The sequence below is a fragment of the Leucoraja erinacea genome, chromosome 10 (genome assembly GCF_028641065.1).
Source record: "Leucoraja erinacea ecotype New England chromosome 10, Leri_hhj_1, whole genome shotgun sequence".
Classification (NCBI taxonomy): domain Eukaryota; kingdom Metazoa; phylum Chordata; class Chondrichthyes; order Rajiformes; family Rajidae; genus Leucoraja; species Leucoraja erinaceus.
Genome location: NC_073386.1, coordinates 26749706 through 26764073, shown reverse-complemented (window position 1 = coordinate 26764073; position 14368 = coordinate 26749706). Strand labels below are relative to the sequence as shown.

Sequence of the window (14368 nt, the reverse complement as noted above, 5' to 3'; positions counted from 1 at the left end):
GGGGCAGAGACAGGGGAGAGAGAGACACCGAGAGAGAGGGGAAGAGGGATAGGGAGGTGGGGAGGAGAAGAGGAAGGGTGGGTGAGGGGGGAAAGGTGGGGGAGGAGGGGAGGAGAGAGAGAGGGTGAGAGTGAAGGGGAGAGAGAGGGCGTGCTGAGAGGGGGGTGAGGGGAGAGCAGGGAGGGTGAGGGGGGGGAGGGGGAGGGGGAGGGGGGAGGGGAGAAAGAGAGGAGGGGGGGGGAGAGGAGGGGGGGGAAGAGGAGAGGGGGGGGAGAGGAGAGGGGAGGGAGAGGGGGGAAGAGGAGAGGGGGAGGGGAGGGGAGGGGGGGAGGGGGGGGGAGGGGAGAGAGAGAGAGGGGGGAGGAGAGAGGAGAAGGGAGGGAGGGAGAGAGGAGAGAGAGGGGGGGGGGGGGGGAGAGAGGGAGAGAGAGAGAGAGAGAGAGAGTGCCTTTTTACTTCAACCCAAACAACCATTTGCAGGCAGTGCTTTTTTACTTCCAACTAACCATATATTCATTTTCAAACCACATTATGGGTACTCACAGCTGTGGAGAAATTTGTTCAGTGTCATTCAGAGCTCTGATTGAGGCACACCACTTGCAGAGACTGATTGAGGCACACCACTTCCTGGTTTTATAGTCCCTCCATCTCCCTCCAGCGGGGCAGCAGAGAGAATGGGGAATTTTGTAAAAGCATTAATATCTCTGTCATATTTCATCGATGGGAAAAATCCTCGGCACACATGCGGCGGAGGGGGGCTCTGAGCAAGGTGGCCAAAAATGACAGCCGTAGGTGGCGGCTTCTCTCGGAAATTGCAGCACAAATCGCCAAAACCGGTCAAGAACAGAGTTTTAGTAATATAGATATTTATTGTAAAAAACATGTTGGGCACCTTCAGATGTTTCTTAAGATGCTAAAATGTCTTTCAAAGTGTAGGAAACCTACGATCCAAACTGTATGTCCATCATTAACTAACCTGACAGCAGGGACATCAATGTGAGCAGCGAAAGGATGCAAATTGTTATCATCTGTTTTCTTTACATTGTACAATAATATTGGAAATATATCTGCATATGATTGCTTACAATGGTTTTTGGAGCAATATGAGGTAAAACCAATTGAGGGTAAAAATAAAATAAAATCATCTGCTGTTGGTAATCTGAAATAAAAACTAAATGCAGTTTAACACTCAGCAGACCTGGCAATGTGTCAATATTGGATACTGGCCATAGACAGTTAGCTTATAGTTTGATGATTAATGATGTGTGTCTCTTTAAAGTGTGGGTGAAAATCATTCTCCTTATCAAATCCTGGAAGTTTTCAATTCCACTGCTCAGAATACCAATTATTTGTAGAAATTTGTAGATTTTCGGCCAGGTCCATATTATGTTACCCTGAACCTCTGACCCGGAAAATGTAAGCAATGATATGCAAAAATATTTCCATAATAACATATTATTGAAGAAATGGATTCAAAATAAATTGCTTACTTATGCTTAGGTTGTAAAATCATCTGGAAATAAATAATTTTTTACCTATTTCCTATAGAATTAGCTGTGTTAGCAATATAAATTATATTACTTAGGTAATTTAATGTCTTTAAATTTAATTTCCAATCCCCTACATCTTGCCCAGTCAACATGGCAAGTATTAAGATAGCTTAAGTACAAATATATTTTTACCTTCTTTGTGATATTCCACGTGGTAAAAAAGAAAACCTTTTGGGTCAACAATATTGTTAAATTGTAAAAAGAATACAGAAACAAAAGAACATGAGGCCTTTGGGTCATGAACATGAACCTATTTTCATGTTCAAAGATCTGACACTGTGGCATACAAAGGCTTTTGGCCCACAGCCCATGTTAATAAAAAACAATCAGATTTGAAATTTAAGTTCAAATTTCTATCACTATTGGCATGTACAAGCCTTACCTAAATTCATTCTTGAAGTCTTCACATTTTTATATAATTTTTTTTCCTGGATTAGATATTTTCTGATTTGATTACATCATTTTGTTTTTCAGTTTACCTACTATACCTTAAGTAGAATTTCTTAATATAATTTCATTTGTTTCAGAGCTATCATTAAAGCTAACTTTCCATCCATTGGCTCCCCTTGACATCCACTGCTCAGTTCTCCTTACTAATTCGTTATTCCATTGCACTGTGGTCCCAATCCAACAATAGCTTCTTCCTATATGTGTCTGACAAAATAGAACACTGCTTTCCTTTACTTCTGTAGTTACAATTGTTTCCAAAGAAACACTCCAGAGATTCATATCTCCCTGATTGATAATTGTTTCCCCAAATTATCCAGTGATCCTAAACAAGGAATAGACTGGTTACATTTCTGTTTGTGATATATTCCTTGCACTTTGGGGGAGCTCCTGCAAATGGTGAAAAGCTGTCCCTTTGGCTATCCTGACAGCAGTCTACATCCCATCCCATGCTAATGCTAAGCTTACATGAGATGAACTTCACACAGCTACCAACAGCCTTGAAATAAGTACCCTGAGGCTTTATGTAATGTAATGCTGCAACACCATATAATAACCATATAACAATTACAGCACGGAAACAGGCCATCTCGACCCTTCTAGTCCGTGCCGAACACGTATTCTCCCCTAGTCCCATTCCCATACACCTGCGTTCAGACCATAACCCTCCATACCTTTCCCGTCCATATAACTATCCAATTTATTTTTAAATGATAAAAACGAACCTGCCTCCACCACCTTCACTGGAAGCTCATTCCACACAGCCACCACTCTCTGAGTAAAGAAGTTCCCCCTCATGTTACCCCTAAACTTCTGTCTCTTAATTCTCAAGTCATGTCCCCTTGTTTGAATCTTTCCTACTCTCAGTGGGAAAAGCTTATCCACGTCAACTCTGTCTATCCCTCTCATCATTTTAAAGACCTCTAGCAAGTCTCCCCTTAACCTTCTGCGCTCCAAAGAATAAAGCCCTAACTTGTTCAACCTTTCTCTGTAACTTAGTTGCTGAAACCCAGGCAACATTCTAGTAAATCTCCTCTGTACTCTCTCTATTTTGTTGACATCCTTCTATAATTAGGCGACCAAAATTGTACACCATACTCCAGAATTGGCCTCACCAATGCCTTGTACAATTTTAACATTACATCCCAACTTCTATACTCAATGCTCTGATTTATAAAGGCCAGCACACCAAAAGCTTTCTTTACCACCCTATCTACATGAGATTCCACTTTCAGGGAACTGTGCACAGTTATTCCCAGATCCCTCTGTTCACCTGTATTCTTCAATTCTCTACCATTTACCATGTACGTCCTATTTTGATTTGTCCTGCCAAGATGTAGCAGATGTACCAGACTATTTACACTAAGGTAACATGATTAGCATGACACTAAAATAGGTATCATACATAATAAAGATGGTTATCTTGATCAGCCGGGAAAGTGGGCCAAAGTATTACTAATGGGATTTAATTCAAACAGGTGTGAGGTGTTGCATTTGGGAAGTCAAATCCGGGCAAGACCTCACAGAGAACGGTAGGACCCGGCGGATTGCTGTAGAGCAGAGGGATCTAGGAGTACAAGTACATAGTTCCCCGGAGGTTGCTTCACAGGTAGATAAGGGGGGGGGTGGAAGAGGCTTTTGGTACACTGGTGCTATATCTGTCAAGATACTGAATATAGAAGTTGGGCTAATCACAAAATGCTGGAGTAACTCAGCGGGACAGGCAGCATCCCGCGGACATTTTGTGTCTATCTTTGGTTTAAACAAACATCTACAGTTCTTTCCTACATATAGAAGTTGGGATGTTATGTTGCAGTCATACGAGATGGTGGTGAGGCTGCACTTGGTGTATTATATCCAGTTTTGCTCACCCTGGTTTAAGAAACATTTCATTAGGCTGGAAAATATGCAGAGAAGATTTACAAGGATGTTGCCAGGACTCAAGGGTATGAGAACAGGGAGAGGTTGAATAGGCTAGAACTTTGTTCCTTGGAGTGCAGGAGGATGGGGATTTATCTTATAGAGGTGCATAAAATCATCAGGCTAGGGTGAATGCACACTGTATTTTCCCAGGATAGGGGAACCAAGAACTAGAGGGCATAGGGTTAAGGTGAAATGGGAAATTTGCCCAAGGAGCAACTTTTTCTCATAGAGGGTGGTATGTACACAGAATAAGCTGCCTGGAGAAGTAGTTAAGAAAGGTACAATAACAACTGTTGAAATATATTTGGACAAGTACATGGGCAAATGGGTCTAGCATGTTGATCGGCAAGGACAAGTTGGGCCGAAAGGCTTATTTCCAGGTTCTCTGACTACATTCTGCATTTTGATATTTTCCTCTTTGTACTATCTGTTGTATTGTGTATGGCTTGATTGTACTCATGTATAGTATGATTTGACTAGATAGCATGAAAACAAAGTTTTTCACTGCATCTTGGTACATGTAAAGATAATTCAGATTCAGATTCAGATTCAATTTTAATTGTCATTGTCAGTGTACAGTACAGAGACAACGAAATGCATTGTCAGACTGATGACCCAGATCTCTCCAGAGGGCCCCTCGCAACGACACGGAACCCAAACTCCCTGAGAGGTTCCCCCACAGTCACTCAGACCGCGCTCCAGCCCTGGATCCTCACGGAGTGAGTGCGGTGGGGAAGCTCCAGCTTCCTGGGGTTTCCCGGCAGTGGGAATACGGATCCCATCCGCCCGCTGTCCCTGGTCCTGATCAGAGCCGGAGCAGTTTCAGTAATAATAAACCAATACCTGCCTATGCACATGTCTTTTTTTACAATACAATATTTATTTTCATTTGAGCCTCAGTGAGCATCAAACGAAATTCCGTTTCCACAGCCATACAAAGGCAATTTCCTACAGACATACACACAATTTAATTCACACAAACATCCATCACAGTGAACCCACTGTGATGGAAGGCAAAGTATTTTCTCTCCCCTGTTCTCCATTTCTCTCCCGATGTCCAAGCCCCAGGCGGGCGATGATAAGTCCCACGGCCATTTTATGCCGTGCCGGGCGATTTACGGCCCTGCTCCCGGTCTAAAAGTCACAATGTTGGAGCCCCCGGCGGGCGCTGGAATGTTCCATGGCCAAGAAGCCGCGCCGGGCGATGTACGGCCCCGCTCCGGGTCGTTCCAACCCCGCGACTCGGGCTGGAGAAGTTGCGTTGCCGGAGCTCCGGGATGCGGTCTCTCCACCCGGACCCGCAAGCTCCCGATGTCCCAGTCCACCGGACCTGCGGCTGCGTTGCTGGAGCTTCCGAGCCCCAATAGTCGAGTCGCAGCAGAGAGTCACCACCGCTCCCCACGGTCCGAGGCCGGCCAGCCCCACGATGGTGAGTAGTCCGCAGCTCCGCAGTCTCCCGAGCCCCCGGGTTGTTCGGGTTGGAGGCCGCTCCATGGTGCTAGGCCCCAACGACAACGGAGACCCGACAGGGAAAAGATCGGGTCTCCCGGACAGGGAAGAGATTTTAAACAGTTTCCCCCTCCCCCCCCCCCCCCCCCCCCCCCCCCCATATACACATTTAAAACCAGTATTAAAAAACACCAACACTACATTTAATTAGACAAAAAATAAAAAAAAGACAGACAGGCTGAGTCGCGCCGCCACCGCCGATTGGCTTATATGCATTACAAGACCTTGATGAATACCATGGCTATTGAAAATTAATTGGCAGTCTCTAAAGGTTTATGAACCTTTGTTATTCAGAGGTATGCCATGTTTAACTGAATATGCACAAGAACGCTGGGATAATACAACAAGATAATGATCGAAAATAAAAATCACAACTTCCTACAAAGTAGATAATTGTTTCTCCAGAAATGAATCATTTCATAGATTGATTGGAACTTTTTAACCAAATTGAAGGCAATGGGTTGTGAGCATTTCTGACTTTTTTTTTTGGACAAATCATATCAATCATTCACTCAAGTAGCAATGTATTCCACAATAACGGAATGCCTTAGTATATTCGTTTCATGTATACACCAGTGACCTGTCAAGTATGGATTCTTAATTTCTTCTGTTTTTGTAGATAACAGCCATATTTCAATCTCATGATCAGACATCAGAGTTACATCATCGATTTGACTCCATTTCTCCTTCCAATGATATTGTCCGAACTGATTTATATATTTCCAGTGTTTTCATATTTCCAGCGCCTGCAGAGTTTTGCTTTTCAGTTACCTACATTCGTTGTCTCCAATGGGTAAATTTGACATAACCTTTGCATGTTATGAAACACTGCTGAGCCTTTTGCTGAGAATCGCTCAAAATCATTGGAATTTTGGTAGAGCAACAGGCCATCTGATGTACTTGTTTGAACTGAATGCCGGCCACTGAGACATTGATTTACCAGTTTCATTTTCCTGTTTTCTTTCAAACTACTTAGGCAATCATTAACTGTTTTTAAAACTTTGATTAATTTGGAAATGATCACCATCTGGTTAGACATTTCTGTTTAATTGAGAATATATTTGATATTCGTGTCTAATCCACACGTATATTTTAGGGCCTCATCATTTATTTCTGTTTGTATTCTTCATTATTCTATGATAATCTTCTTATAATGTTAACAAGAGAGCCTGTTCTCTCCTCTTTAATTTTCTTCATCCCACAGGTTCTCCTTTTGCCTCTTGGTGTACATTTCTCGGCTACATGTTGAATTTTATCTTGCAATATCCTTATCAGTGACATGCCAAACATAGTATATGATATTCCAGATTAAACTAAACTAACCAAACAAACATTCGGCAAAAGTTACAGAATTATAAAATAAATTTTCACCCTTGCCAGCATCTGCACTCCCAACACATTTTATAGTTGCATTCCTTTGCTAATTCACCAATTAAGATTTTTATTGCTGATTTTATCTTGTTCCCAAAATGTATCACCACATATTATTTGCTAAGTATACAAGTGTCACTTACCTGCCCGTATTATCAGCAAACATTCAAATCAGGACACCAGATTATATCTAGTAGATATCATAATATTTATCTATGCAATGTTGAAAGATTGTGGCCATGATTTTTTCTATTTATTTCACGAAAACATGAAATAGAACCAGGAGGGGTTTAACTGTGTTTTTACTCACTCCTCCCCTCCATTCACTAAATTCATGGTTAATCTTTAATTTCAGTGCCTCTTTTCTGTACTAACCCCACAACCCCTGTTTTTTTTACATCTGTATATATTTCTTTCTTTCTGCCTTCAATGTATGCAGTGACAGAGCTTCCACCACCTCATTGTGTAAAGAATTCCAAAGATTCCCTAGCCTGTGTGAAGAATGTTTTTCTTATTTCTGTTCTGAATGGCTGACTCCTTATTTTGAAACTGTGAACCCAGCCATGGGAAATATAGTCTAGGCATCTACCTTATCAAGTCCTGCAAGGATTTTGAAGTTTTCACCTCTCATTCTTCTGATTCCAAGAGAATACAAGGTTAGCCCGACCATGCAGAATGTTGATTCATAATAGTTTTCTTGGCCCACTCGTCTGAACACACAGGTACACGCCCAGCTGCACTTTAAGACAGACATCCACAGCCTGAACCTTGGCCTCCTTATGCAGTCTTGGGAAACTGAGTTGTCTCTGTCCTCCATGCCCTTCCTCGAAGGGCCGAATGGCCTACTCTTGCACCTATTGTCGCTCTGTGCTGGCATCCTCAATGTCAGGAAGTTGGCAGTTGCCCTGCCATCCCTGCTGCTGTGCCAGGATGCTCTGTGTTGAGATATGAGGATGTGATGGAAGCTGCTGTTTCCATGTTAACAATCTGGGTTTTGGCCACAGGGAGAGCAGTGGTGCATCGTAAGGTCTCTGGCGCACAGATTCCCAGCCCAGCAGCATGCAGTTATCAGCCATTATTTTAATGACTCATGGTGCAGACTCAGAGCCAAGTGAACAACTCCTGCTCTGACCTCTTACGAGCACAGCAATGGGGAAGCGCAAGGGTTCAAAACAGGTTCCTGGCACAGCAGCATTGATGATGTCTTTTAATACGGATTTCTTCAGTGGTCTTGTGGGAGAGATATGTAAGGTACTGGTGTAAAGGCCCAGTCTGCTTCCCTTTTCTCATATGACAAACCCATCGTCACAGCAATCAATCTGATGAACATTCACTGTATTTCCTCAACTGCAAATATATCCTTCCTTACACAGAGGCCACACTCAGAACCAATTTTCCAAATATTGTACCACCATGCCCTATATAATTGGAGCAAGAAGTTTCTTCTCATACCCTCAAATTTACTTGCAATTAAAGCCAAAACTGGCTTTGGTGAGGGGGGAATAGGGAGAAACCGTTTTTCAGGCACCTACCTCGATGGAGATGCGACTTTCTTCCTTGTCGCTTCTTCAATCCCTGGTTTGGTGTGGCCTTTCCTGGAGTCAGGCCCAGAGCTTCAACGGTGGTGTAGCGGGGACTTTAACATCACGGAGCCTTGCCGGGGGTCGCCGGAGAAGCGCTCCGACCGCTGTCCTGCGGCCTACATCTTGGAGCCTCGGTCTGTGGGGTTTCTGGCGGCAGGCGTGGAGTAGTCCTTCCACCGTGGAGTGGGCAATCCCACGCTGGGGGTCGCTGGAGGAGCTCCGACTGCCAGCCTGCGGCCTACATCTTGAAGCCGTGGTCTCCGGTAAGGAAGTGGTCGATTTGGGAGCTTCAGGCCGCGGGGTGTGCCCGACCTGTGACGACGTCTGCGTTCTGACCATCCCGACCAGAAGGCTTGACATCGGGCCGTCCGAAGCGGCGACAACGGAGGGTCAGGGCCCCGACCACCGGTGAACAAGGGAGGAGGAGGACTGTCTGAACTGTATTGAAGAATGCTGCGGTGGATGTCTGTTGAATTATGTTGTGTATTATGTCCTTTTTTAATTGTAATGCTGCAGCATTTAAGTGGCGGCGCTGCCCCAGCAGCTGCGGCTCGCCTGCAGTCCATTTGTCTTTTTTTTTTTCATTTCATTTTGTCCTGTTGCTACAGTTTATTTCAGTTTATTTAGTTGTGTATGTGTGAGGGGGGGGTGGGAGTAACTTGTTCTAGTCTCTTCCTTCGGGGAGATGCGACCTTTTGTCGTATCCCCCGTCTCCGTCTGCGCTGAGGCCTAATCGCGGAGCTGGCGGCCTCCAACTGGGACTGACCACGAGGCTCCGGAGGCAGAGCCAGCCAGGAATTACCAACGCGAGGCGGACCGACTTTGGGGTTGTGGTGGCGTTGCGGCGGCAGAGGCGACCCGACTTCGGGGCTGTGGCAGCGGTGGTGACCCGACTTCGGAGCCTCGGCCGCGGTCCCAGTGAACTTGGCCCTGTTTCTCTGGAGCTGAACCCTGTTTCTCTGGAACTCCCACAACTACAGCTTCGTCCGCTGGACTGGAGGGTGGCAGCTTCGGTAGCTTCAACCGCCCCGGGCTGCGGAGTTTGAACCGGCCCGTTCGCGGAGCTCGGATTCAGCCGCGGGACTTACTTACCATCACCCGGCGGGGTCACAACATCGGAAGCCTGGATCGTTTCAACGCAGAGGGAGAACAAGGAGGGAAGAGACAAGGACTTTAAGATTTTTGCCTTCCATCACAATGAGGAGGTGCCTGGTAGACTCACTGTGATGGATGTTAAATTTGTGGGTTTTGTTATTTTATTCTATGTTATGACTGCAAGGCACGAAATTTCGTTCAGACTGAAAAGTCTGAATGACAATAAAGGATACTTGACTTGATCTGCAGTTCTATCCTACATAATCTCATAATATGTTTTGAGCATAAAAATTTTGACTAGTCTTTTTTCCACACCAGTTTATTCCTGACCTTTTCTGATGGAAGTAATATAAACCAACAACAATTTATTTCTGTAACCACCTGAAAGGAAAAGACGGGTTTAATATGAAAGATGGCTACAAATGGAAAATTATACTCCACTTACATTTTACTGAAGTTGTAAACCAAATAAGAAAATCGTACTGTATGAAAATCATACACCGTCCAAATTATCGCATTAAATCTCAATGACCAAGAAATATCCCATGCCTACTGTGACATTATAAATTAGGCTTTAAGTAGAAATCCAGACATGGAATTGTGCACATTTATGAGCATTGTCTCAAGTATGTATTGAATTAAAACAAATACAGAATTTCAAATCAAAGCACTTGCTCCAAAAACTGGCTGTATTACAGATTTTGTGGTTGAATGGGTACAGGGAAACCAATTCTAACTAATATAATTCACTTCACCTTTGAATAGTGCATTGATGAATAAACATAGGCCAGAATAGTGTGAAGGTTGTAAGTCAGTGTTCATCACAGATTGCTTTCCTCCTATATATCTTTGTAAACATCTACATTTCTTCTGAGGTTGGCAGCATACAGGCGTTTTACAATGATGATGTTGATTTTGAGCTTTTGAAAGAGGCAGATAGTTGTGGCATGTAGCTGGACAAAAAAAAGTGGATCTTGCAACTTTCAGACGTAAGCTGAGCTTATATCAACTATCTGGGCAGCCAGAGTCCCAAGGATGAATTCATTCCTTTGCTTCCAGGAAGAGAGTTTCCTGAGGATAGAGTTTCACCTCCAGCAATGTTTCAGTTGGATCAAACTGAGATACCTATTAAAAAAGAGAATAAATATTATTTTCAGGCAAAATGTTAAACCAGTTAATTATTTCTGATATAAAAACATATCTTTAAACAAGGTATGGGCCTTTACTAATTCAGTTTTATTTGTATGATTAACAAGAACGGTCTCATTTTCCAAACAGAAGTAAGCATTATTTACAACTTACTCTTTTCTGCACCATTGCAATATAATTATTCAAGTTTTTGCTTTCTCTGTCAGGAAGTTGCTCAGCATCGTTCTAAATAGCAGTACATAACCCGTACTTCACTGCCATATAGAAATATGTCAGAATACAGAACTCATAGACCAATATCTAGTCTTGAAGACAAGTTTGTTGGTCCCCTACTTCCCTGCCTGAATGATTTTACAGTACACGTGGGGAGAGCAGGGAAGTCGATATATCAATTCCTCCCTCAATAGATATTCCTTGAATCTTATTCAACCTCTCTCTGAAGCAAAGAAATGAACTGTATGAATGGGCATTGTCCACATGGTGAAACCAAAATGTATAAAAATACATTTAATAAAATCTGACTGTGCACTTTAACCACATGTGATTTTTTTTCTAATACAGATCTCAAATTGTGGAGTACAGAGGCAAATACATATATGATGGGTCTATGTCCCAGACATTATGGAGGGCACTGTATTTAAGAGAAACCTCTGGGACAACTTTTTCCACACAGAGGGTAATCTGTATCTGAAATTAGCTGCCAGAGGAAGCAATAGAAGCTGATACAATTAAGACTTTTAAAAGACACTTTGACATATATATGTGGGCAGGTACGATTTAGAGGGCTATAGGCCAAATGCAGGCAAATGGGACTAGCCCAATATGCTAACTTGGTAGGCATGGACAAAGTGGGCTGAAGGGCCTGCTTTCGAGTTGTACAGCTCTAATACACTAATAATGGGGTATTAATGGCTCTGTATTGGATGTCAGTGCATGATCACTCTACATCGTTAGCAGTAACACCTTCAGTTGTGGCACACTGTTTTTATCTGAACTGGTGAGTCATGAAATGGCCTGAAATTTGTACATATCTTACACATATGGATAAATGTTAATCAATGGCGTTATCAATCTAGATAGAAACGGGCACAGGAGCGATGGTTCTCCACTGTACTGAATTAGAATGCAGCAGTATGCAACAGGACTTCTGCCGGTTTCAAAAATAGGAAAATCAATTGAAACTATGTTTGGTGATCTGATGCAGCATTTTGGCCTCTTTCATGAAATACAAGTATATATGATAAGGAATTTACCAATTAGCCACAAGAGATTTGGAGACCTGTACCTGCCAGGAATATCAATGCTGTCAGTACAGACATCCAACATAAACGTTTATAGAAATCATTGCCCCACAATCAAGTGAAAATACAAACTGCGGGGAATAATGGATAACCTGACACAAATGCTGGAATTATATTAAATGATGCAAGTCCCTTATTTGTAAGTTATTCCAAATATACAAACATACACACTCGCACACACAATTCTTAAGAGCTGCCAGATTAGTTGCTGTTATTTCATCCACTTCTGCATATGTTTGTTTTATCAGAAAATCTGTAGGTCTGGGAGGAAAGATCCTTCCAGAAATAATTGCAGAAAATGAGTGAAGGAAATGGTACACATAGGAAAGAAAGCTAATAAATCACATGACAATGATTAGTAAAAATAAAAAATTAAAAAATGTTAGTGGGCTTTCTCCTCTAGATATGAAAACTGCCAGGCAAAAAGCCACATTTTGAATTCACATTCATACTTAGGGAGGTTTTCCCAAAGTTGTAAAAAATTGCGAGTTAAGTAACAAACGAAAGTAACATTTAAACACTGCTTAAATAATAATCCGAGCATAACGCCCAAACTATTGTACAAGTGCACTCACCTGGTGCAAAGGTCATTCTGGTTTATTATACGAAAAATTCCTGTAGCTGAGCACTCAAACAGGTGGGATGATAAAACAATTCATATTCACTTTACAGAATGAACTATCATCATTCTTTGGAACATAACTGTTTGATTATTGGAATACTATTGAGCTATATTCAAAAGACTTATCTTTAAAACTGCACCCAAACTTCATGAAAATACTAGCACCATAGATTTTAATTAGGTAGTGTAAATAAAGCTTAACGTGTTCACAATTTTTACTGTAATAGTTAATAAGAAATAAAAGCCACAATTTAGATATACCAATAGCTCAAATTAAACTTTATACCAATTTTGCTGGATCTTTTATCCTGGTCTAAGGCTAGCAGCCGCCTCCTGCTGAATCTGGCGGTGACACTGACTGATCGTAACTGGGTCTCCCATTGTCCTAGAGGCTTTGTTGCCACAGCCAAGCTGCAGAAAACTGCAAGTGACGATGAAGCCTCATCTGGTGTGAATTAAGCCCATTCCTCTCCCCTGACCACTCAAATTGCCTTCTGACAGCATGTGCTGTCAAAGGCTTTCCAAATGTCTGTGGACTGTGGTTTTATACACACTTTATACAGAGATTATTAAACAATATCACTTAAATTAGAAAGCAAGGTACCCTACCTTGGTTATCCAGGTGTGCTAACACTAGCAAATCTAGTGCCGAGGGGGTCTAAACTAAAGCCGAGGGGTCAGATACGACGTGTATCCATCTCCTCAGCTCAGAAAATTAGAGTCCCCTGATATTCAACGGCGACTCAAGAGGGGTAGAGAACACACAAAAACACAATAGGAACAGGAGTGTGCCATCAGGTCCCCCAAGCCTACCTCACCATTTACCATGATCATGCCAATTGCTTGGCTCAATTCTTCTGTGCTATTTTTCCATAACCCTCTATTCCTCAATCTATCAAATAATTATCCACCTCCATTTAAATAATTCTAATGATCCAGCTTGCCACACCCTTCGGGACAGAGAATTCCAGAGATTCACCACCTTATGCAATAATAAATATATTTGTACCTCAGTTTTAAATGCTCGGCCCCTTTTCTTGTAATTATGTCCTCTTGTTCAAGACTCTCCCGCCCATGATTGCTCCTAACATCTATCCTGTCGAGGCCCCATATGATGGGTCTCGACCTGAAACATCACCCATTCCTTCTCTCCAGAGATGCTGCCTGTCCTGCTAAGTTACTCCAGCATTTTGTGTCCACCTTCGATTTAAATAGGCATCTGCAGTTCTTTCCTACCACATAGGATTTTATATATTTGAATAAGGTTACCCTTCATTCTTCTATGCTACAAGGAATGCAGTCTCAAAATATTAGGTCTCTCTAAGTAGGACAACCATCTCATCTCAGGAATTTGCCCAGTGAATCTCCTCTATACTGCCTCCAAAGTTACTACATTTTTTTCTTAGGTAAAGAAACCAAAATTCCACGCAATATTCCAGGTGAGGGATCCCTAACACTCTGAATAATGCAATAAAACCTTTCTTTGCAATGAAGGTCAATGTGCTATTTCCTTCTTAACTACATGTTAGACTTATTTGCCAGCGTTTGGTGATTCATGCGCTGCAACATCTGGAACTCTTTGCTGTTCAATAATAATCTATCGTTTGATTTTTCTAACCGAACTGTATGATCTCACACATCCCAACACTAAACTCCATTTGCAGTTTTTTGCCCATTCACCCAATCTAATTACATCCCATTGCAGAATCACAATAACATTTGTAGTTACAGTTTTTTTAGAACATTTCAAGGATTGAGTCCCGAGTTAAGTACTGAGCTAAATGGCTACTACAACATTATTACTACATGCTCTTCCAC

General features: G+C 42.4%; 1 protein-coding gene across 1 annotated transcript in view; it reads right to left on the bottom strand.

The window, feature by feature from the left end:
- Positions 1 to 9842: 9842 nt before the first annotated feature.
- faf1 (Fas (TNFRSF6) associated factor 1) overlaps positions 9843 to 14368 on the bottom strand; it is a 264696-nt gene continuing 260170 nt past the window's right edge. Inside the window, exon 19 of the mRNA XM_055641801.1 lies at positions 9843 to 10603. Coding sequence (XP_055497776.1) covers positions 10520 to 10603 — 84 coding nt within the window. The 3' untranslated portion in view covers positions 9843 to 10519. The remainder of the gene's footprint in view (positions 10604 to 14368) is intronic.